A 23,461-nucleotide genomic window follows, 5' to 3' on the forward strand; every position below is an offset into this window, starting at 1 on the left:
AGGTCTCAGGAGCCAGGGAGGCACGGGGGGGGGGGGGGATGTTTCCCAGCATAACAGCTTAATGAAGGGCTTTTCCTCTCACTTGTTCCCCTCCCGCCTCACCACCAGCAGGGCTCACATGTGCCCACTTGCCTCTGAGGCCCGGGGCAAAAGAGAAAAGTAAAACCACCGAAAACCCCAGCAGTGAGGTGCCAGCCAGCGCTCCCCGGGGCTTCAGGGCAGGACTGATTTAGAGAGACGCGGGTGCAGAGCGTCTCTAGGGAGGCAGCAGACCTCAGCCCAGCTGGGAACGGCGCATCCGCTGCCCAGTGGAATATTCTGCTCCGCTCATGATGCTTAAGGGCAAAGCCAGCAGCAGCTATTCCTGGCCGGCCCCAGAAAGCAAGGTGGGATGCTCAGATTATCCCACTGGGACACAAGCCTGGAGTCACCCACAGTGGGGCCCACACACTGCACCCTTCACCCCTGTTTTTCCTGGGGAAAACTGCCGGATTCCTCTGCTCTCAGACACCCCTGGCCTCCCAGCACACAGTTCCCTGCTGCCCTGGGAGCAGCGCACCGGCAGGCAGCTTCCTCCTGTTACTGAAAATCGTAACCAGGAAAACTCCCTTCATTCATCAGTTTTGACAACTTGACAGGGTGGGTGATTTGATGACTTGGAAGAGTGGGTCAGAATGACCTGAATTTTGTGTACATACTTTTTTTTTAACATACAGTTAATTTGGGAATTTAGGCAACGCTCCCTGCCTTCCCAACAGTGCATCCCCCTCCAGCTGCTGCTGTTGGATAAAAAGCACGTGGGTTTTTACGAGGAACGGCGGCAGATCCTTGAGGGCAGGGGTTTCCTCCGGAGCGGCTGGGGCGGGCGGCGGGCAGAGGCCGGGCTGGCAGCCGGTGCTGTGCAGGGACAGGCGTAGGGTGAGGATGGGGCAGCGGTGTCACAGGCCGGGCGGTGATGCCGGGCCCCTGACGGGCTCGCACAGTGTGCCCAGGGGCAGGCCGGGGGCGCTTTGCTGCTGCAGGCTGTGGGCTCGGGACACCGTAGCGGGCCCTGGCGCTGTGCTGCTGACCCCACGGCACCGGGGCGGTTGTTTCTGCCGGGATCCTGCCTCAGCGACTGGGGAAGAGAAACCACCTTTGGGGATGAAGAAGGCTGGCCCCATGTGGGTTCGGGGGGAGCGCGGGCAGCAGAGCAAGCTCGGGGAGAGGGAACGGGGAGGGGGGCGCAGAAACGCGCTACCGGCAGCGCGGGGATGTGCGAACGGGCCACAGGCGGGCGGCCCCGGCGGCTCCGAGCGCAGGGCGGTCCGGGGCCTCGCTGCGGGCACTGGGCTGGGCCCGGCCGCTCCCTCACGGCCCGGCGGGGCGGGCACCGGGCAGGACACGCGGCACCGCCCCGGCCCGCCGGGGGTCACGTGAGTAGGGCGGCGCGTGACGTCTGGCGGTGACGTTTGACGGCGGCAGCGCGGCGGCGGCCGCCCCCCTCCCAAGATGGCGTCGCTGCTGCAGTCGGAGCGGGTGCTGTACCTGGTGCGCGGCGAGAAGGAGATGCGGGCGCCGCTGTCGCAGCTGTACTTCTGCCGGTACTGCAGCGAGCTCCGCTCCCTGGAGTGCGTCTCGCACGAGGTAACGGCGGCCGGGCCGCGCCGTGCCGGCAGCCCGGGCGGGACGGGGCGGGACGTTGCCCGCTCTGCGCGCATCGGTTGGGTGGCTCTCGAGCCGCTCACTCGTCTGTGCCTTGCTATTGGTTGGTACGGCGGCGCAGCGGTGCTACCATGGAGTGGGGTGATTGGCCGCGGATGAGGGAAGGGGCGGTGTCTTGCGCTGGATTGGCTCCGCACGCCTGTCAGTCGAGGGAATTCGGGCTGTGATTGGCTGAGGCATGCGCACCAGCGGTGGGAGTTGCCGTGAGGGGCGGCTTTCCCTCGGAGGGGATGTGCCCCACAGCGGGGCCCGCCCGGGGCTTCAGGGGTTCTCCGCCCCGCCGCGGGGCCTGGCAGGGGCGGACGAGGCCCCCTACGCACACACATTTCCCCGTGGCGGCCCAGGACCCCCTTCCCACACGTATCCCGGCCGGGCGCGGGCGGGGAGCGGCGGGGACGCCCGCCGCCCCACACCCCGCCGTGCGGCCCGGCCTGGGGCGAAGGCCGAGCAGGGCCGGGGGCTCCGTTGGGGCCGGCCCTGCCCCGCAGCGGGGGGGCCCGTGGGCGGCCCGCAGCCTGGCTGGGTGCGTTGGCCTTCGCCGCCGCCACAGCAGCACCCCCGGGCTCTGGCAAGGCTGCGTGCTCAGGCCAGGGGGCGTCGCGCCCATTGTGAGAATGGAGACGGGGCTGGGAGCGTTGGCTGTGACTGCATTTACCCCCGAACAGGCCTTTTCCCCACGTTATCCAGTGGGATCTCTGGTGCGGAGGGCTGGCTCTTTGTCCCGAGTGGCTGGAGCCTGAAGCTGTAGATTAGCATCAGGCCAGAGCCATAGCCTGGTGCGTGGGGCCTGCCAGGACCGCTGCTTTTGTGCGGAGCAGAACACGGGCAAGCCTTCATCCTGGGGCTGCTCATGTCATTTCACAGCCCTCGTAATAAAACTGATTAAACTGATTTGGTGGAACTCTGGTTGAATGAAGGAATTATGATAGGTCTGAAAAGCCTGAGAAGAATGACCGTGCAACCCAGACCTCAGAAGAGGTATCTCTGCACAAATGTTGAAGCCTCTGGAGAGTAGAAAATAGATTTCTCACCAGGCTGCATCCATCATTAATTCACTTTAGTGTGATGAATGTAGTCATTGTGCATTTCCACGTTTAATAACTGGTGTGTTTTTCTCTTCACGAAGGGGACGGCCTTCTTGCTCCTGTTGTTTTAATTGACAAAATTAATTTCTGACAGCAGACAGATACAAGCGTTTTCTGAAATGTGTATATATCTGACCAGGGGCAGAATCTATTTAGATATAAATGGAAAATAACATACTAAAAGCAGTCGTTCAAACTGAAAAATGAAATTCTGGTAACTGCAAAAGGTCAACACCTGCCTGGTTGTCCTTTTCCCATTTACTAGGCATAGTTGTTTAATTTATCCTGACTTAAGGAACCTTCTGACTTATATTATTGAAGACCAAAATCTGGCTGACATGGGCTAAGATTCCATGTACCAAAAAATCTGTGGAGTCTTCCCTGGCTTCACCTGTCTTGCCAGACACAAAGCCTCATTAAATTGTGGGGCAGAGTTTCAGGCTGCTGCCAGCATGTTGTCTAGACAAATGCGTGTCAAGAAGTGTGATGTGACCGTCTTGTTCATCAGGTGGACTCTCACTACTGCCCCAGCTGCCTGGAAAACATGCCTTCAGCTGAAGCCAAACTGAAAAAGAATAGGTAAGGTTGTTCTGACTTTTTCATCAAGACTCCCTATTTTAAACAGCTCTCTCCTTAATCGACACCTGGCTGTATGTATCTGAAAGTCTTAAAAAATTCCATCACTTCTTGTTTCTTTTTAGTTTGTTCTGGGGAATAAGTGTCTTTCCATGAGGTATCATGTGTTCTTCACATTTTAGTTTTTGTGATGACCTGCTCCCCTAATAGAAAGGGTTTCTTAGTATCACCCAGTATTTCTCACTGTTGCCATTGTTCTGTTGACTCCGAATCCCTCCTGTTCCTGTTGATGGCTCTGTTGCCCATTTTCGCTAATGCTGTTGCATAAGACGAAAAGGTCCATTGGTTTAATCTTGGATTTGCTTGTGGAGAGCATTTTCCTTGGTCTGGGACTTTTTTCAGAGCACTGTCTTACAGGCCTTCGTCTTTACAGGTGTGCTAACTGCTTTGACTGCCCCTGCTGCATGCATACCCTTTCCACCCGGGCCACGAGCATTCCTGCTCCACTTCCCGATGACCCGGCCAAGACTACCATGAAGAAAGCATATTATTTGGCTTGTGGATTTTGCCGCTGGACTTCCCGGGATGTTGGCATGGCAGACAAGTCTGTTGGTAAGTGACAGTCAAAGGCAGAAACCCGAATAATAGCATGAGCCTAGTGTGTGTTTTGAAGGTAATAGATAATAAAATTAGTTTCTGGCCATACGATGTATGTAATGTCTGCCAAGGTTTTGAGTCACGGTTGGAAATCCACAGGAAAATGGTTTGTTGCTGAAGTCTCCTCTGAAGGGCTGAGATGAGTTAGTGGAACATGTGACCCACTTCCATGCTTGTGTTACTTGACTAGTGAGAAAGCTGTCAGATGAGGGGCTCTTAGTTGGTGTGCTGTCCCCATAGCTGGGATCTTGTTTGTGTACATTCAGAGTCTTTGAAGCCACTCAGTCTGACAGCATAAATATCTTAATTTATTTTCCATCACTTCTGTTTGCTTTGGCTTATTCCAGAGTTGCTTGTCAGTGTTTGTACTTGGTTTTTCTTTTCATGACAGCACTGGAACAAAGCTTTCATCTATTTCTTGGTGCGTGAGGTGTGCAGAAAAATATCTGTCGGGCTCCAGAAACGGGACTGAGTAGACCAAGCAGATCTTCTGATTTCTGGTGTTGATGTGACTGAAGTCTGGGAGCTGAAATTGCAGAGATGTGGGCAGCCACTAATAAAGAGACCATTCTTGTATGCTCACGTACCTGCTGCTGAAGTGACTTCTAGGTGCTGTTCTGAGTATCTCTCGAACAGCAGTTGTTTAAAAACACAGTATAAAAGCTGATGAAGGTCCTTCAGGCCAAACTTGCCTGTGAAAAGCTTTCAGATGTGTATATTTGTGCAGGCATGAACTTACAGAATTGCAATGGTAAGTGTAGCAAAAATAGGGAATGTCATTGCATGAGTAGAACCAAGGTAGTTGTGTGTTAGATGTGATTTCTGTGTGGAGTCTGGAAATCTCCTGAGGACTTTGTTTTTTCTCTTTTTCATGCAGCTAGTGGTGGCTGGCAGGAGCCGGAGAATCCTCACACGCAGAGGGTGAGTGAGGGGGAGGGTCATGCTTAGGCTGAGATGCATCAGCTAGAAAAAGCTGTTAGAGGCACCAGGCCCTCTCAATTACTTTTTCTGCATCTGTATAATCCTTTAGATACCAGTTGCAGTTCCTAATCTCCACCTTGACTGAATTCAATGGAAGGAAGGCCTCTTAGAGGCTCTCCTGTGGATATCACAGTATAAAATCTCCTTTTCAGAAGAAACTCAGTTGAAAACGTCATACCTAATAGTGCTGTTAAAACGACACCAGTGAATATGCTGCGTATGTATGTGAAAAAAGCTGTTTTCCGATCAAGAGTGTGTCTGGGATCTGGAAAACAGAACTGCACCTTTACTACCCTTCCCTGTCATCAGTTAAGGCTCTCCACTAAATACAATCAGCCTCAGTGGGGGGAAAGATACTGTTTGCTCCACTAATCCAAATTGCTCAGTTTTGGCTGTATGATACTACTCTGTCCAGTCGTGGCAAATGCACAAAGAAAGTCTCAGTTGCCTAACTGCAAAGTGATAATTGAACGCTGCTCTCTGACAGACATCATTCCCAAAGGCAGTTCAGTTTGTCGCCCACAGTGTGGGTTAAGCTATGTTAAGACGCACAGGCTTCTGTAACATATATAATTCAAAATGCAGCTAGTGCTAGGAGCAGAGTGAAACAAGTAGCAGGAACCCCAGCTTGTTCACAAGAAAATAATGCAGCTGATCTGGTATTTGTTCCCCTTTCACTGGGTATCTGTTCCTTTTCATCCCTCCAGATTAACAAACTGGTTGAGTACTACCAGCAGCTGGCTCAGAAAGAGAAGATCGAGCGGGACCGGAAGAAGCTGATGCGACGCCGCAGCTACGTGCCCCTAGCCTTTTCGGTGAGCTGGGAGTACTGTGCTCTCAGAGCAGGAAAAGTGATACACAACAGCCTCAGCGTGGAAAATTAATTAGTTGGTAGTGCAGTAGGGCTGCTCAGCTTCTTTTTATCAAGAACAACGTGAATAAATTTGCTAGGGCACATGGGTTTCTTTAGGGACAAGTAGTTTTACATCCGTTATTGTGTATTACACTGCCTCTCTCTCTCACAGTGCCCTCTGATAATGCCTGAAGGGTTTACACTTGCCATGCAAAAGAACATGTTATCCAGCAGTGAAACGCAGTGCAGCCAAGTCACGATAGCAGGAGTAGCTCTTTCTTAGGACAGTTGCATACCACAGCTCAGTAACAGTTAGGATTGGGATTGTCTGGCACTTTTCTGCATGAAATCTCAACTGAAATTAACCTTAAGACTTGGTTGTGGCTTGAATGACTTGTTTATTGTAACTGGCAGGTAAATGCTTACTTTGTTTAGCTGGGTGACTCTGCATATGCTTGCTACTTCTCAATTAACTGTGCTTGCTTTGTGCCCTTGCTTATGTCTTATGGCTGCATTTTTTGTCTCCGTTGCTACCTGCTGCTATTTTGGGGGCTCTCCACAGCAACACACTATACACGTAGTGGTAAGTCTTTTCACAGTTTCTGCTGGTGTTAAAGGTCTCATGGTACCAACTGAAGGGGAGTAACAGATCCTACTCTTCATCTTGCCTCAGGGCCTCTTAACTGGGCTGTGTCTAGAACAAATGCACATGAAGGCTAGTTAGTTAGAGGGTAACTTACAAAAAAATTATCTTTGTTAGTTTACAAACAAGGCAGTGTCTTCAGGTAAGTAATGTACACTTGAAAAGCAGTCCTTCACAGAGCTGGGCTGAGACACAGCCGTCTGTCTGCCTGAAGCAAATGGCACTACATTAATCTGATCCTTGAAAAATCACCAGGGTAGGCTGATGCTCAGATTTCTTGTTTGGTGAGAATTCAGATTTTCAGTCCTGCCCAGAAAGATTTCTGCCTCCAAGCACGCTGTGTACAGTTCAGCTGTAGAAAGCTGAGGAGTAGCTCAGCTATTCCTGCCAGCTGGTGGTGCCTGGTAAGAGAGACCTGTAGGCAATAAGGTCTGCAGGAGATTGAACCTTCCAGCTGCTTCTAGCAGTGCTGCAGAGTGTTTCAGATGGATGCATACCCATGTCAGCCCAGTTCTTTTGGTAGCTGAGCTCTCATTCTGTACTACCTGACATGCAGTTGCTCTGAAGAGAAGATCAAGGGGAAGTGTGTCAGTAGTGCAAGCTGGTGACTTAAGGAAAGAGCAAAAGCTTTGTAAGCAGGAGCTGCATACATCTGTCTCTCCCCGTCTGCAGTGCAGTGGCAATTGTTTTCTCCTTACTAACATTTTGAGCAGAAAAAAAATATCTTGGAAGGCATTGAATACCTTCCCCTGTTTGCTTTCCTTTGCTTGTCTCCCTATGCTTATCATGCACCTCAGAGGATGAGTTTGCAGTAGGTCTTTTTGTCCTGGCAGGAAGCAAACCTGAAACTGACAGTTCCTTTTTTCCTTGTAGGACAAATATGGCCTTGGAACCAGGCTTCAACGCCAGAGGCCAGGAGCACCGATCAGCGCCCTTGCTGGACTCTCGTGAGTCTCAGGATTGGGGTTACCTTTGTGGGAAGGATAGGAGGTGTAGGCAAGAGAGCAACTTCAGAAAAATTACAAACGTATTAGCAGATAGCAGTGAAAGGAGCTTTCTTCTTTGGAGCTTTAGAGAGATGTCAAATCCTCAGGCATCTCTGTGCAGCAGCTCTAGATGTTTTACTTTCTCCTCAGAAAAAAGTGATTGCTCACATCTTTGTGCAGTTGCTATTGTCTTGCAGTCTCAGCTCTCACTGCCTTCTGTGTTACAATGCAGTCCTTGCTGTTGCTGTCCGCCAAAGCATGTGTGCCATATTTTATGACCGAGTTGTCTCTCGTTTTGCTTCAGCCTGAAAGAAGGAGAGGACCAGAAGGAGATCAAGATTGAGCCAGCTGATGCAGTGGAAGAAGTGGAACCTCTTCCTGAGGATTACTACACAAGGCCAATCAATCTGACAGAAGGTAACACCATAATATTCTGTCACCTTTTGCCCTTGCATTTTATAACATGAGCAGTGCCTCGAAACTTGTCCATGGGGTTCCTAACGGCCTGAGATTTTAGTAATTTTTATGCTGGGATTGAAACGGTGGGGAATTTGTGACTAGATGGTAACTTTGAATGCAGCCTCAACTTCATGTTGTACATGGAAAGCTCAGAGCTAAATACATCAAGCCTCTTAACAATTATTTCATTTTCTTGCTGACCTTACTTTCTTTGCATGTCAAGTGTCAACTTTTGGATGGAGAAAAGAGCTGATTCCTTTTTCAAATAATAGCAGGAATTAAGGAAGTAGCTGAGCTGCTGGGGGAGTTGGAACCAAAACTGGCCTGTTAAGTAACAATTGCGCATTACTTTGACATCAGCTTGGACCAGCTTGCGTACACTTGCCAGTTATTTAGCTGGCTCATGATTTAATCAGCAAATATTGTAAATTGATCAATCCAACTTGGGAGTGAATGGGATAAAAGAGCAGATACAGGATGCAATGTGGACTTCCTGCTGAGGTGGCTTTAAGTAGGACAGATGTTCTCGGTCATCCTGCAGGCCTATAAAGTCCGCCAATATTAATTCATTCATGAAGGGTTTATGGAAGGGGGTAGATCATCTTGGTCTCCTTTTCTCATGAGACTGTCAGCATTGTGAGAGTATGATGCTGGTAAAGCAGACAACTTTCATGGTTCCCCACAGTGAGGGAAATGGTGCCAGGTGGCTCACTGCATCTTGAACACTGGGAAGAGTGAGGAGCCTGGTTTTTTTGGGAAAAGTATGGGAAATTTTGGCTGCTGGAAGTTCCTTGCCTTGGGAACTATGTAGTCACTAATTCTATGCGTGAGTCCAAGTTCTGCAAACTCCTTGCTGAGAAGCTGTGTATTGTACTTGTGCAGCACCCAGCTGTGAGCGTAACAAAGCTATGAAAATTTATTTTCCCTTGGGGAGGAAAAGAACTTATTTTCTAGATGATTACAAAATTCTGTTTCTGCCCCAGCTGAGCTTTGAATAGAGATCAGGGTGCCTTGTTTCTCCTGGGCTGGCACTGATGTTGCAGTTGTGTTACTGTGCCCCATCAGGGCAGCCCTTTATACATCTCTTGCCTTCCATTCATTCATTCACTGCTATAAACAATGATACTTGCCAGTGGCTTCTGAACTATTGGGTGCAGGTGAAATTAGCATGTCGGCATACAGTGCGAGGCATGCTTGCTCTTAGGCCAGTGAGTGCGTAGAATCTAGCTCGAGTTTCCATGCCTGAATGAGACATAATTTGTCTTGCTTTCTGTTGTGCACCCAGTGACGACTCTGCGTCAGCGTCTGCTGCAGCCTGACTTCCAGCCGATTTGCGCTTCCCAGCTCTACCCACGTCATAAGCACCTCCTGATCAAACGTTCGCTGCGCTGTCGGGTAGGTAATTAAATATTAAAAAGTCTTTTTTCATGTTTGCAGAACTTGGGTTGTGGGAAATGGGCTGTGTATTTCTTTTTAAAAGAAACTGCTCAAATGCTTCTAGTTGTTGAAAGTTCTCAACCAAATTACTGGTAACAGCACTAGGAGATGAGGGAGGCTGTCCCATCTCTGATGTGATAAAGATTATGAAAGGGGGACAACATCATCAAAGGTACATAAAGATACAAAGGTGGATTTACATCAGGGTCTTTGTGCTCTGCTTAGCCAAGGAATCATAGAAGGCTTCCAGTATAAATCATAGAAGGCTGCCAGTATAGTTGGAATTAAAAAAATATTCTGCTATTGCTAAAGACAAAAATCAAGTCAGCAAACAAAATATTAGTGAGAGGCAGTGCAGAATACTGAAGATTGTCCTTAGAGTGAAGGCAGAAAGAGGATATTTCAGAGAATAAAAACGGAAAGTTGGGAAGTGAAGACAAGCAAGAATTAAATCAAAGCTGGTTTAACTACACGGTCTTTAAAAAGCTGTTTGCTTTCTCAATGAAACAGGAATATTTACCTAGCTCCCAGAGTAACAGAGCAAAATTCTTGTATTTAAGATGCAGAATGCTTTGCAAATGCAGAATATTTTCTCAGAAATAAGTAATGTCTGGCTGAGCCTGTATATGAAGAGTAGCTTATGAGATCAGTCTTGAGTTCCAACAGTTTGGGATTTTTTATGGATTCTGGGAGCATAAGTCAAAGGGCTTGCAGGTATTTGTGCCTTCTTCCAGCTGCAGCCACTGAGTGTCCAAATGTTTTTTAAGTCAAGTTCCAGCTGTCATGTTTTTGAGATTGCGCTGGTAGTGCTGGGTATGACATTTTCTGAGTATCAATAACTTGACACAATGATGGCTACACGAACTCCAAGGTATTTTTTTATGTGCACTGTGCTAAAGGCTGGTAATGTTGTGGCAAGTGGCACGGTGCTCACAACTCTGATTTTTCAGTGTCTGACTGCATGCTGTCTTTTGGTGCTAACAAAAATATTTTTGTCTCTAGAAATGTGAACATAACCTGAGCAAACCAGAATTCAATCCAACATCTATCAAATTCAAGATCCAGCTGGTTGCTGTGTAAGTAAGATATAGGGACTGGGGAGAACAACTGCTTATCTGTGCTTGCTTAATGCCTTCTATTTTAATTTCTTTTGTACTCTTTGATTTGACTTCTTGTATGGGTGTGTCATTTCTTAGGATGGTGTAATCCCATTTTTAAATACATTTAGTTTATCTGTAATAGGTTTGCGTCCTGATCTACTAAAGATTTCAGCAGTTTGAAAAAGACATTGCATGCTGTGACAGCCCCACGCTGTAGTAGGAATTTGTAGGATTAAGCTTATATAGCAAAAGGGCACTTCATTTTTCTGTTTGACATAAGCTACGCTCTGATAGTATCAAATGAGTTGGATGTCTGTGAATACATCCTCCTTCAAGAGGTAGGTTATAGGCAGCAACACAGTCAATCACGGTCACTTGCTTTGTTCTTTTTGTAGTAACTACATCCCTGAAGTGAGAATCATGTCTATTCCCAACCTGCGCTACATGAAGGTCAGTAGTTTTTCCAGACACTCTTAGGGTGAGGCATAGCCGGGAGGTGTAAATGTGGGATGTTTTTGGAAGATGACATGATGTGATGATTGTTCCCTGAGGGGTTTGCTCGCTCTGTTTAGAGAGGGTGCAAGCTTTAAGGGAGTAGTCAGAGTAACACTGCATGTACTTACCACTCTGCAGGAGTAGATTACCATGCAATGTGACGTCTGGCATCCCAAGCACATGCCAGTACCTGAAGAATAAAAGGTGTGGGGTTGATCTTGGCTACGTTCCAAAGATTTGTATTTCTTCTGTTAAGAGAGTGCTGCATGGCATTGGCACGTTTCCTGCAGACTGGGGGTGTTAGCTATCCATCCCTTAAGTGTATGTGATGCAATTTTTGAAGGTGTTGACACAGAAGATGGAGGTGCTAACAGTAATGATGAATTTTAGAATAATTGCTCCTTGAACTGTGATTCCTGAATCTCCCCAGGAGAGCCAAGTCCTTTTGACTCTGACCAATCCAGTAGAGAACATCACGCATGTCACGCTGCTGGAGTGTGAGGAGGGAGACCCTGACAATATCAACAGCACTGCCAAGGTATTGTACCCTTCTGTTGTGTGAGCCTAAGCCTCTTCAAAGGCTTACTACTGCTTATCCTTCCACAGGTCATACTTTTCATATGTCCTTCAGTCCCTGCTGACTGTGTTGCATTTTCCTCCTTGGAGCTTAAATGACTGTTACCAATGTAAACATCAGTTCATAAAGTATTTTGAAATGGTGACTGTTCATTGAGACCCAGAACCCAAGGGAGAAATAACAGTCTTTCACTGGCCGAGTGGTAACCAGGTGGTACTGGAGGAAAGCTGAGGGTGATTCGCTTTTCCGTTAAACTGTAGTAAAGCAGCCCTCAGAAGGGGAGGGTGCTCTCCTGGTTGCAGCATAGGTGATGATCAGTGCTGAAAGCTTCTTCTCTTTGTGTTCTGTTTCAGGTGGCTGTTCCTCCCAAGGAGCTTATTCTGGCTGGCAAAGATGCTGCAGCAGAATATGATGAACTGGCAGAGCCTCAAGACTTTCAGGATGACCCTGAGTGAGTGTTCTCTGTCCTGCGGGGATTGTGTCCCTTAAACACTTGGCACTTCAGCCAAGGAGCTTGCTCTTCTCTCTGTCTTTAGTGTGTTTTGCTGGGTTTTTTTTCATGTTTTCTTGGGTGGGGCGGTGGGGGTTTTTGGTGGGTCGGAGATCAGCAATGGAGATCTTTCTTTTTGTGGTTTAGACTGTTCAGGAGTCTTTTCTTCCCTTTGAGGCAAGGTGTGCCGTTACAGCAGTTGAGTTGTAGGTGGTGGTACTAATTCTCCCCGGGAATACTCTGTGTGATCCTTTTGTTTTGCAAGCAGAGGGTTCATGGTAGCAGTGAGAACTACACACCAGGGTGTGTGACAGAGTTGCCTCCAGCCTTCACAATGGAATATGTTCTGCTGCAGCCTCTTACAGAGCAACTTGACCTGTGTACCATGGTCCTTCACTGTTGCACAGCTGTGTACATAACTCCCATGGTCAAAGCAAGCATGTTCTGTTTGACAGATGTGTCAGCAGCCGTCAGCATAAAGCGGGTGCTGATGTTCTGATCATGAGGCAGAAAGGGTTGTGGGCCTCCTGCAAAAAGAGCAGCAGGGACTATGCTAGAAACCGGAAACCAGGGCAGCTGTTCTGGCAGGGCATATTCAGCCATAAACTGAGTCTCTCTCTCTCACATGGTGTCAGAACAAATCTCTCAGAACTACTGCTTGAAAATTTGGCTGACCCAGCATTCTTTTGTTTTCTGCCTTGCAGTGTTATTGCCTTCAGAAAAGCCAATAAGGTAGGCGTTTTCATCAAGGTCACCCCACAGAAAGAAGAGGGCGAAGTGACCGTGAGTTTCAAGATGAAGCACGAGTTTAAAAACCTCGCTGCTCCAATCCGGCCCAGCGAGGAAGGTGATCATGCCTCAGAGGTCATCTGGCTCACCCATCATGTGGAGCTCAGCCTCGGTCCAGTGCTCCCATAAACGCTCCCAATGCTTGCGCCCCGACAGCTGGCCGCAGGATGGACTGTCACAGTGAAGAAAGCACCTGGTGAAATGTTCTGTGAGAGCTCCTTTGTGATGTGTGGGTGTGTGCCACAGGCCCCGGCCGGGTCATGAGGAGGTGGTTGAGGTGCCGTGGTTTGGGATGGTTTGTTCTCTCTCTTCTTGTTGTAGTGCCCACTAACTACCGCTCTGCTTCCCCACACCGCCATGGGCTAGTTTAACTCGCAGCACGTGTTTCAACACAGAGAAAGATCTCGCTTTCTCCAGATTTGCACTACACCTGGCTGAATTTGGTTTTATCAACACGAGAAAACCCATATTGTTTATTTCTTCATGTCAGCAGCCCACAAACCTGATGTTACATGCTCAATAGTGAACAACTTCTTTGCACGCAGAGCTATGTCCTTCCCAGACAAACATTTTAAGAGGTGGCTGTGTCTGCTGTGTTACTGGCAAGTTACTGGCAGCAGCACGATGCTTGCTTTTGGTTTTCTGCTTCCTCATAGAATACTTCAGCTGTGGGGGATTGGGACATAGAATGCTGCCACTCTGGCATACATAGCTTGCTTAGCCGAGGTGATAGATCTGTTATCACAAAGGACATGATCAGTTTGCATTTAAACTCAAACTGTAGTGTATTGTAGTGTTCATGGATTTGACTGGCAGCTGAGCTTGCTGTCAGCCTGTTGTTGTGCAGGTCGATGTGATGGCATGGTGCGCTGCAAGCTGGGAATTCAGGTTCTGCTACAGCTCTTGACTGAGGCAGGCATGCTCCAGAGGCTGCCTGGCAGTCTTCACACCAGTAAACCTGTGTTAATAGGGGTAGTGATCAGAGTATGAAACCTGGAGAGTTACGATTAGGTCTGGTATACATAAAAATACAGAAGCTGTTTGAGTTCATACTCTTTTTTTTCCTGTTAGGGTGGGTGGCAGGGAGGTATAAAGGTGGAAGGACAGTTATATGTTAACTAGCATACACTGTACTGTTAGGTAACTCTTCTAGGGTGTAATTTGGCTGTAGTCCAAGCTAAAATCAGTAATTAATAGCAGCGTATGCAGGGCACTGAATTACTAGTTACTGCATAGCTTAGTGCAAGCAGGTGAGATCTCTCTTCCTGCAGTGCATTCCCAGTTCAGACATTGACCTTTGTTAAACATTTGTGATGGGCTTTGATGTGCTGTCATGCTGCGAAGGGTGTGAATAGCAGCCGGTTCTGCCAGCCTGGGTCTGCGCATCCTCTGCTCGGCCGGGCGGGATGTGACTGCCTGCTCTTGGGGGAGGTGGTGCAGTACCCGAAAACCTCTCCCTTGGTGCGAGGAACCTCGGTGTGCCCGGGGTGGCACGCACCTTGCAGCCTAGATCCTGCAGCAGGTCTCTGAGCAGCGAGGCGTCCTGTTTACAACTTCACGTAGGTGACGCGCAGATGCACAGCATGAGTTTAAGACTTGTAGTTCGTAGTTAATGTGTAGTGCTAGCCCCTGCTGCGGCTTTACCTGTCCAGGTAACAGAGCACTTAACCTTTGGCCGCCACTTTTCCTCTCCAGTAGCCGAAACAGGCGCTATACTTGTGACACTAATAGGGAAACAAGCTTTCCAGGGGCGAGCTGGGCCTTTCTCACTAGGAATAAAAAGGTGCATTGATTCATGGTATTCTGAGAGGTCTAATTAGCTCGGCGAGTTGTTTTTTTCCCTTCCCGTAGGTGCTTGTAGGCGACAGGAAAGGTGTCGGCATGTCCCTGCTCCCTGGCGCGTGCCCCTCCGTCTGCCCCTTCCCGACAGGCGGCTGTTGCCTTATGCTTGACGTCGTGTAGTGACCCTCAATAAAGCAAACGTGGCTCTCGGATTCTTTGCGCTGGTTCTTACTTTGTGGTTGATTATAAAATAAAATTCCCCAGTGGTCTCGCCCGTCATCCCCCCAGCAATGTTCCCGGCAGTTTCACCCGCCCCGGCCGTTCCCGCCCTTTTAGCCCAGCTCTATGGTTCACCGTGCCTAGCGCGCCCCCCCCGCCGCCGCACGTCGCTAGCGGAAGAGATGTCACTTCCGGCTGCCGCCGCCTGCCGGGATCGAGGCGGAGCGGCGCGAGGGCTTCCGGCGGCTGAGGGGAAGGGAGCGGAGCTGAGCGGGGCCCAGCCGCCATGTCGACATCGCTGGGCTCCAACACCTACAACCGGCAGAACTGGGAGGACGCGGTGAGTCCGGGGAACGGCTGGGGAGAAGCGGGGCGGGCCTCTGCCGGCGGGGCCCTCCGCTGCCGTGAGGGAGCGGGTGGGGGCGGCAAGGCCGTAAGGCGAGGTGGCGCGGGGCGGTGGCCCCGGGGAGCTGTGTCCCTGCGGGTCCCCTCGGCCAGGAAGGGGCTGCCGCGGTGACCTGGGCGCTTCTTATGGGCAGCGCTGGCTGGGAAAGGAAACGTTCGGGTTTGGGCGCAGCCCACCTCCCCGCTCCCCCGTCGTTTCCCTGCCGGGGGTTGGGGTGTCCGGTAGCTGGGAGGGCTGAGCTGGGCCGTCGTGCGCCCCTGGCTGCGTTCCGTAGAGCTGAGGCCTTTCTTGGGTGGGCCCAGGGCAAACAATAGATGCTGAGGGATAGTTGGGGGGGGAGGGTGGGGGGGTCATCTGCTGCAGTCAGGTCGCTGAAGAGTTAAGATGTCAAGAGTACGGTTTTTGGCTTGTTTGTTGTTTTAAGTTTTACTAAAGACTGGAATAGCTGGTAGCTGGCAGTTCTTTCATAGTACGGGCCTCGGGTTATGGCTTGCAGCTCTCCCAGGGACTTTTTGAATGAGGCTTTTTGCATCTTTCAAACGGTCTGATTAGTTTAACTTGATAATGTTAGTTCAAATGTGATTTGAATGCGGTTGTGGTGATAGAGTTTGTTGCAAATTTCTGATTTTCTTTCTTTTTGCTCTATTCAGGATTTCCCTATTCTGTGCCAGACATGTCTTGGAGAAAACCCATATATTCGAATGGTATGTGCTTGTTTGACCATGCAGTCTTTTCTTCTGTGGTGGCCCTAGAACTGTTGGGTTTCAGGGACTAAAATTAGCCTGGCTACAGGAGGAGATGCTGAGGTGGGCATGCACTGCTAATTAGATGGTTCTGCACAACAGGATTTTGTTCCAGCCATTGTTGGTATGTGTTATCATGGCATTAGGTATGTGACTTAAGAATAGATCAGTCAAAAAGGAGAGCTATATGGTAACAGTCCAGTGTCTAGAGTGCAGGAAATACTAGAAAACAAAGCTTTTAGTACTGGTAAATCGTGTGACATGGAGAACATTGAGCTGCTGAGACATTAAGTAGCTTCGTAAAATTTCTAAAATGTGAAGAATATGCACCTGTAAAAGTAAGTTGAAACTGGTTTATGAAGGCTGTCCGACGGTAGTTTCAGTCCTTGTTTACCTTGGTTTCCTCTGTGCAGGGTGAGTCAGTCCATTTTATGTTGCTTTTCTCTGTGCTCAGTCCAGTTGTGTATGACCTACATTTACGTTATCTTCCCTTCACGTTTCCATTCCACCAAGTTTGTTGAAAGGTGATGATATTTTTTGTGAAACATAACCCTAATGCTGGTATAGGTAATATTTCAAAGCCTGCTTATTTTCATGGACCTATTTCCTGTAACATCATCTTTGTTTAAAAATAGCTATTAATATTCCATTTAATTTTCGCTTTTCATCACTACATGATGTGGGACTTACAATACTGTGTCTTAATGAATGTTTCTAAAACAGAAATGGATTGAGAGTTTTTTAGGATTTTTTGTCCTGTTGACCTTCCAAGGTGTAAACCCAAAACACAAGAGTGGGTGAGTCTAAATGCAGCATAATTAGGAGAAAACTACTGTGCTGTAACATCAGTGATATGTTTTATGTTGAATTGATGATATTTCATATTTTGTTTTATTTTTTTAATTATATTTCAGACCAAGGAAAAATATGGAAAAGAATGCAAGGTATGTTTGTTGTCTTTTGAAGAAAGAACATCTAAATTGGTACACATCTAGGAATAATACATTTTAACATTAAAAAGCCTGTCAGCTTCAGAAAAGTGCTTGTCTGGGTTAACAACTTAAAATGTTTATGTAACCACATACATTTTTAGGTCAGCCTACTGTGTGCTTTGTTAGACAAAGTCAGTTGGTCTTAAAATAGTAAAATTACTGAAGACTCTTCAGACAGACTTAGGATTTGCTCATGTTTATCGGAATTACTTTTTGCAAATATTGTACTATATTTGGAGGTATTTCAGCATTTTACGTGATCTCATATGTTCTCTTGCAAGTTTGTTTTTACTTGTAAGAGGTACATAACTGGAATTTAGGTTTTGCTATGAATATGTTATTTGTGGCTGTGTGGTGGTTTGTGTTGTCTAAGAAATAAGCCACTTCCATTTCTGAGAGAGCATGAAATATTTAGTGTTGTCTTGACTGAGGGGAAATTAAAGGAGGTTTTTTGCCCCTTTTTATCAATTGCCATCTGAGGAAGGGAAAAGGTATGTGCTGAAATCTTGCTTCCCTTCCTCAGACTGTACATGCAACAGAAGCAGATCATCGCTCTACCAGATAAGAGAGAGCAGTAGTCTTCTTCTGGACCAAAAGTCTCAAAAACCCTCTCACTGGGCTTGCTGCTATGTTCGTGACTGATTTACACATAATTGATAATTTATCTGCAGTAGCTCTATACTGACATCACCTGGAATGGAGGAGAATTTGTTTTTACTTGGTGTAGGTCTGCTTTCAGCATTTGTGTTACTGTAATAAATCAGAAAAACAACAAGAAAAAAACACCTTCCTAAAACTTTCTTCTGTCAAAGTAAGGCACCAAGTAGAAACAAATATTTCTTGAGGTCTGAATCTTTGCACTAAGATGAAGAAGTTGTATTTATGGTTTAAAGAAATTAGATGTGTTTGGATGTCATGTTTCCATTTAATAACCTTCATTGCTGCATGATAGTGATACAAGTGTTGACTTTCTGTCTTCCAGATTTGTGCCAGGCCTTTCACAGTGTTCCGCTGGTGCCCTGGTGTTCGTATGCGTTTCAAGAAAACAGAAGTATGCCAGACATGCAGCAAGCTGAAGAATGTCTGTCAGACCTGTCTACTTGACCTGGAATATGGTGTGTACCAAAAAATGTACACCAAGAGAAGAAGGTGGTCTGCTTGCCTCTGAAATGAAAGTTGATGAAATGTCTTTAAATGTGTGCATGTAATTGGCATGGTTGTCTGGACAGTCTTCAAAAGGAACAGGTCTTGACCACATCTCTTCTGAGGTTCAGGGGCAGCGTGGTATACCTGAGTAGTAGATGAGTTATGTCTGGCTAATGAAGACTGCAATAACTATTTCTGCTCTTTCAGCTTGTGCTTCATACAGATTTGTTGTTTCATTCTAGGTTTGCCTATTCAAGTCCGGGATGCAGGACTTTCCCTTAAGGATGAAATGCCTAAGTCTGATGTCAATAAAGAGTACTACACCCAGAACATGGAACGGGAGGTAAGAAAGTGTAGTTCTAATCATGCTTTCTGTGTGTGGATGTGTATGGGGGAGGAAACGGGAAGAATGACCTAGCTTATCTTAAAATCATTTTCTTGCTCTGATTCTGTGCATCAGTTTTCAATGGTGATATATACATAATTATTTGTGGTTTAACTGCTGTTTAGATATCCAATTCTGATGGCACTAGACCAGTTGGTGCACTAGGAAAAGCTACTTCTACCAGCGATATGCTGTTGAAGCTGGCTCGGACCACGCCTTACTATAAACGTAACCGTCCTCACATCTGTTCGTTCTGGGTAAAAGGAGAATGCAAGAGAGGAGAAGAGTGTCCCTACAGGTACAGATACAGCTTAAACAGTGAATCTGTTCACTGGGGTCAGAGACAGCTGCTCTTGGGGTTTGGGGAACAGGAAGCGCTGCAGTGGACAGGAGAGGTAGCACTGCGATTGGGGTCAGCGTGAAACATGCTTTCAGTTGACATGCAGGGCCAGTGAATGAATCTTTGTTGTGGCGTGTTTGTGAGGAATTAGCTGTGTGGTCTTGTGTAGTGTTTTGCTGAAGCAGTGACTACATCTCTTCTCTTGCGTAGTTCATTTTTTCCCCTCGTGGCATCAGTCCCCTCAATCAGAGATCTTTGTATTTCAACAAGAGGCTGTTTGAAATCAAGCTCTTGTATTTTGTAGCGTTGAATGCTGAGCTGTCAGAAGTGCCATTCATTCAGAACTTGAGGCAGTCCTGGCTGCAGTTTAAGTTCTCATGGCTTTTTGTTCCATTTTGGGATGTTATGTGACTAGGGTTAAGCATATAAAAAGAGGCCTTGAGAAGGGAAGGCAGCAGATACAGTCATAATCTGATGCAGCTACGACTGGTGTGAAATGCTGTGTTTGCTGAACCTTAGACATGAGAAACCTACAGATCCAGATGATCCTCTGGCTGATCAGAACATCAAAGATCGTTACTATGGAATTAATGATCCTGTGGCTGATAAACTTCTGAAACGAGCATCAACCATGCCTCGTCTAGACCCCCCTGATGACAAGACTATTACTACACTGTATGTTGGAGGGCTTGGAGATACTATCACTGAATCAGATCTCAGGTGTGTTGGTGAATTTGTATTGCCCTGGCTTTTTATTTGACAGTTTGATTACTGCTCATCTTCAAGTGAGGAAATCTCTCTTGCAAGGAAAAAAATAAATCTGGCTTTTAGTTTTTCCTTAATGGGGACTGGTTGGTGGGGAAGTGCAGAGGAGTGCCAGCTTGTTGGAGAACAGATAACCAGGCACACTTCAAATGCTTTGATTAAAATTTCTCTCTTTAAAGATGAGTCATCCGTCTGAGCTGTTGGGGTTACTCTGTTACCCTTTTGACAAGAAAGTCCCACAGCCTCCCTCTAGCTAGCTGCTGAGAAAAGCTGCTGCAGTTTTTATTGCTCCTTAATTGCACAGAGGGACAAGAGATCTAATTTGTCACGGTTAGTCTGAACCGGAGACAGAGAAAAGAAAGGATCTGAGCATATCTGTTTCAACATGTGATGAGATCCTCCTCCGCTGTGCACCCTGCAGCTAGGAGGAGTAGTGTTTCATAATAATTTTTTTTTCCCCTGACACAGAAATCACTTCTACCAGTTTGGGGAGATTCGGACAATAACTGTAGTGCAGAGGCAACAGTGTGCTTTCATCCAGTTTGCCACCCGGCAAGCTGCGGAAGTGGCTGCTGAGAAATCCTTCAACAAACTCATTGTCAATGGACGCAGGCTCAATGTCAAATGGGGAAGGTGAGTACGGCAGGGAGGAAGCCTTGAGGATACTGCCACAAGGTTCTTCTCTCTTTGTGCAATGATGACGAGCAGGATTGGATATTACACTGGAGTAGATACTGATTTGGTAAATAGTTGGGGTCCTTTTACAGTTTGGTTTTCTTTCAGCAGTGGGATCTGGGTTGGAGATTACACAGTTGTGTAGGGGATTTCCTGGTTGAGGGCTATGCATGAGTTTCTGTAGTTTTACTTCTAATCTGTCTCCTGTAAGCACTGTTTGCACACTTTGTACCAGCTGTCTCTGTTCTGTGAATTTTTCATCTTTGGCCTGAAGCAACGGGTGCAGATTAGATAATGTGAAACTATTGTGGTATGAATATCTGCTTATCCTGCATTTTCTCATCCTTGTTCTCAAACTTTTTATCTGGTTTTAGGTCCCAGGCGGCAAGAGGAAAAGAAAAGGACAAGGAAGGTACTACAGAATCTGGGATAAAGCTGGAGCCAGTTCCAGGACTTCCTGGAGGTAAGTGAGCTGGTTTAATCTCTGAAACTTAACGCTGACCTCACCTGCTTCCATGAGAGGGGCTGATGTTAAACCTTTGAGAACTGTAACATCGCTCAGGACAGTAGAGGCACTGGTGAGCCCAGAGCAGGCAGTTACTACTGTAGTAGTAGTAGGTTTGCAGCAGATCCAGCAGGGATGGAAGGCAAACTTTATCTAGAAGCAAATTCTTGATGATAAAGGGAGTTCTTTATGTGGTGAATGAAAAGTTAAAGCTGAGTTAAAGTGACTGAGGTCTGAGATACTGGCAACCCATGCTTTTTAAGGCTTGGTTAATGTTTTCCTAATCCACTGAGTATTGTATGATTGAAAAAGCAAGGCTGGTTTTGGGTGAAGAAAAATGGTGACTGGTTCTGGAGTTTCAGTGTGGTCCTGCTTCTCACTCTGGTTCATATGTGCAATAGTAGCAACAGTTTGCCCTTGTGGAAGAACTGATTGTGCCTCCTCACTGAAGGCTTACACCACCATACAAGCTTATCTTGACAGAGACTTTTCATAACCACCATGTACTTTTTCTGCAGCTCTCCCTCCTCCTCCAGCTGCAGAAGAGGAGGCTTCTGCAAATTACTTCAACCTACCTCCAAGTGGCCCTCCAGCTGTGGTTAACATTGCCTTGCCACCTCCTCCTGGCATTGCTCCGCCACCACCTCCAGGTACTTGTGTTTCACCTTCAAGTGGGGGTGTCTGACTTGGTGTTAGACTTTCTAGTCCTCTTACTCGGCTGTGTTGTAGCACTGAGGCATGCCCTGAGTTGATTTTCCTCGTTCCCTGATCGTACAGTGTAAACTGATGATCTGAAACGAGCTGTCAGCACAGTTTGATTAAACTGAGCTGCCTGCTGTGGTATGTATTCACTTGCAAACTCTCAGGCATGTCAGAAAGCCCTGTTACTGGTACTGAGACCTGCTCAGTGCTTTTGCTGGCTGTGTAAATGCCACATTAACCTGAACTTTAAAGGTTAATTTTGCAGCTGGTTGAATGCCAGCCTGTTTGGCTGTGTGTATATATATCTGTATGGAGGCCCTCTGTTTTTGTGGTTTTTTTTTCATGGGACATCAGACTCCTGTGGATATATTTGCTTTGCTCCACAGTTCAGTAGGAAGCATTTAGACTGGCATTACAGACGCGTGTCCAGTCCCCCCTACCAGCTTTTATCTGTGAGTAAGGTTGTATGTTGGGTAGGGATTGCTTCCAGTTGTACTGGCAAGAGGAGGAGGAGTTTGGGGATTTGAAGATTCATGGAAGATGTGCACCTTTCTAAGGCATAGCTGTAAGCCAGCTGTTATCTGTGAGTAGTTTCAAGCAGCAGTTCCTGTGCATTGGTAGTTCTGTTCCTCTGTCTGAAGCTGCCAACATTGTTTCTGCAGGTTTTGGACCACACATGTTCCATGCCATGGGGCCCCCGCCTCCCTTCATGAGAGCCCCAGGCCCCATTCACTACCCGTCTCAAGATCCCCAGAGGATGGGTGCCCACGCGGGAAAGCACAGCAGTCCCTAGCACGTCGTGCCACCGTCATCGTTTAAGTACATGTTATTTTCTAGTTACCATGGTAGCACCGTATGTTGAGCTGTGGGTGAGCTAGAGAAGCCTTATTTCCCTGCTTGCAGACACTGGGCAAGCTGAGCTCCATGTCTGTGCTAGCTAATCAGATTGTTGATACATCCCAGGTCTTTCATTTAGTGTTGGGGGCGGGGCAGGGGGGCAGACAGAAGGGCTGTTAAGGGTCTGTGGATCAGCTGTACCAGAATTACAGTGCTCTCAGTGTATCCTGTTTGCACACTTTTGAAATAAACTTCTGGAAAACCAAAACCAACCCCCTTTTCAAGCCCATTTGATATCTTCAGTCTGAACACTGTGGACTATTTAAATGTAACCGGAGACTCTTCTCTGTCATGTAACTAATGACTTATTATTTTAATGAGATATTAAACCAGGACTGAATAAGAGCTGAAAAACAAGCTTATCAGACATGCCAAACCCATGGCTTTGCTTTACTATTGCCACAGAATTTTTCTCCCTCCTTTTTTTTGACTTCCTGTTCAAAAAACCAAAAGCAAACCCTTTTTGTTGCTTCATTTCTGATCCTGCACGTCCTGAGCAAGACAAGTGTTAAGTCATGTGAGCAGGCCCCAGGTAGTGCAGGCAGGACATGCAGCGGCCAGTTCTAGCCCAGCGAAGGCCCCTCCGTGGCCCCGGAGGCTGGGCTTGTGTGCTGACAGCTGCAGGGGGAGGATGCAGTGCAGCTGCAAGCTTGTCTGGGGTATATTTGGTGCATGATTGGGGCTTTTGAGGCCTGTGGATGCAGTCTCCTCTTAAACTGTGAGATGGATCCCGCTTCATCCTGTTTTAAGACCTGAAACTTTTCTTTCTGTGCCCCAACTATAGTGATTGCCCAGGAGCAACCATGTCCTGCATGGAGCCTACTGTTGAGTAAGATCTATGTGCACGTGGCTGAAGGATTTTAAGTTTATCTGTATGTCAGCTGCTTTCACGCAGTGGATCTGTGGACATCTTTCTGTAAGCAAAACATGATGAGACCTGTTCTGAAGCTTCATTTGCTTGTTTTAAAAAAAATACATTAAAATATTTGAATTTTTCAATGCTTTGCTTAGACTGCTTCCTGGAGCACAGTGTCTGAGGACTTTCATTTTTATTTGGCTGCTGCTGAAGCCA

At 47.3% G+C, this 23,461-nt stretch overlaps 2 protein-coding genes across 4 annotated transcripts; both read left to right on the top strand.

Annotated features, from left to right (window-relative positions):
• The first annotated feature begins 1,420 nt into the window (after positions 1 to 1,420).
• On the top strand, positions 1,421 to 14,826 carry DCTN4 (dynactin subunit 4). 2 transcript variants are annotated; one of them, XM_055717835.1, is made up of 14 exons: positions 1,421 to 1,626; positions 3,298 to 3,368; positions 3,799 to 3,977; positions 4,900 to 4,943; positions 5,711 to 5,818; positions 6,419 to 6,439; positions 7,373 to 7,446; positions 7,790 to 7,902; positions 9,230 to 9,339; positions 10,384 to 10,457; positions 10,877 to 10,931; positions 11,407 to 11,514; positions 11,907 to 12,004; positions 12,748 to 14,826. In XM_055717835.1, the coding sequence occupies exons 1-14, from the start codon at positions 1,492 to 1,494 to the stop codon at positions 12,959 to 12,961; spliced, it is 1,404 nt and encodes a 467-aa protein (XP_055573810.1). In that variant the 5' UTR covers positions 1,421 to 1,491; the 3' UTR covers positions 12,962 to 14,826. The 2 variants fall into 2 exon arrangements, with proteins under 2 accessions (XP_055573810.1, XP_055573811.1); XM_055717836.1 differs by lacking the exon at positions 6,419 to 6,439 and having other exon boundaries at positions 1,422 to 1,626.
• A 197-nt stretch (positions 14,827 to 15,023) lies between these two features.
• On the top strand, positions 15,024 to 23,388 carry RBM22 (RNA binding motif protein 22). 2 transcript variants are annotated; one of them, XM_055717839.1, is made up of 12 exons: positions 15,024 to 15,173; positions 15,890 to 15,943; positions 16,897 to 16,926; positions 17,957 to 18,089; positions 18,363 to 18,463; positions 18,631 to 18,803; positions 19,365 to 19,565; positions 20,079 to 20,243; positions 20,660 to 20,748; positions 21,309 to 21,440; positions 22,155 to 22,311; positions 23,174 to 23,388. In XM_055717839.1, exons 1-11 carry the CDS (start codon positions 15,120 to 15,122, stop codon positions 22,283 to 22,285), a joined length of 1,263 nt encoding a protein of 420 aa, XP_055573814.1. In that variant the 5' UTR covers positions 15,024 to 15,119; the 3' UTR covers positions 22,286 to 22,311; positions 23,174 to 23,388. The 2 variants fall into 2 exon arrangements, with proteins under 2 accessions (XP_055573814.1, XP_055573812.1); XM_055717837.1 differs by lacking the exon at positions 23,174 to 23,388 and having other exon boundaries at positions 22,155 to 22,601.
• Positions 23,389 to 23,461: the final 73 nt, after the last annotated feature.

Source organism: Falco cherrug, chromosome 8 (assembly GCF_023634085.1).
Source record: "Falco cherrug isolate bFalChe1 chromosome 8, bFalChe1.pri, whole genome shotgun sequence".
Taxonomy (NCBI): domain Eukaryota; kingdom Metazoa; phylum Chordata; class Aves; order Falconiformes; family Falconidae; genus Falco; species Falco cherrug.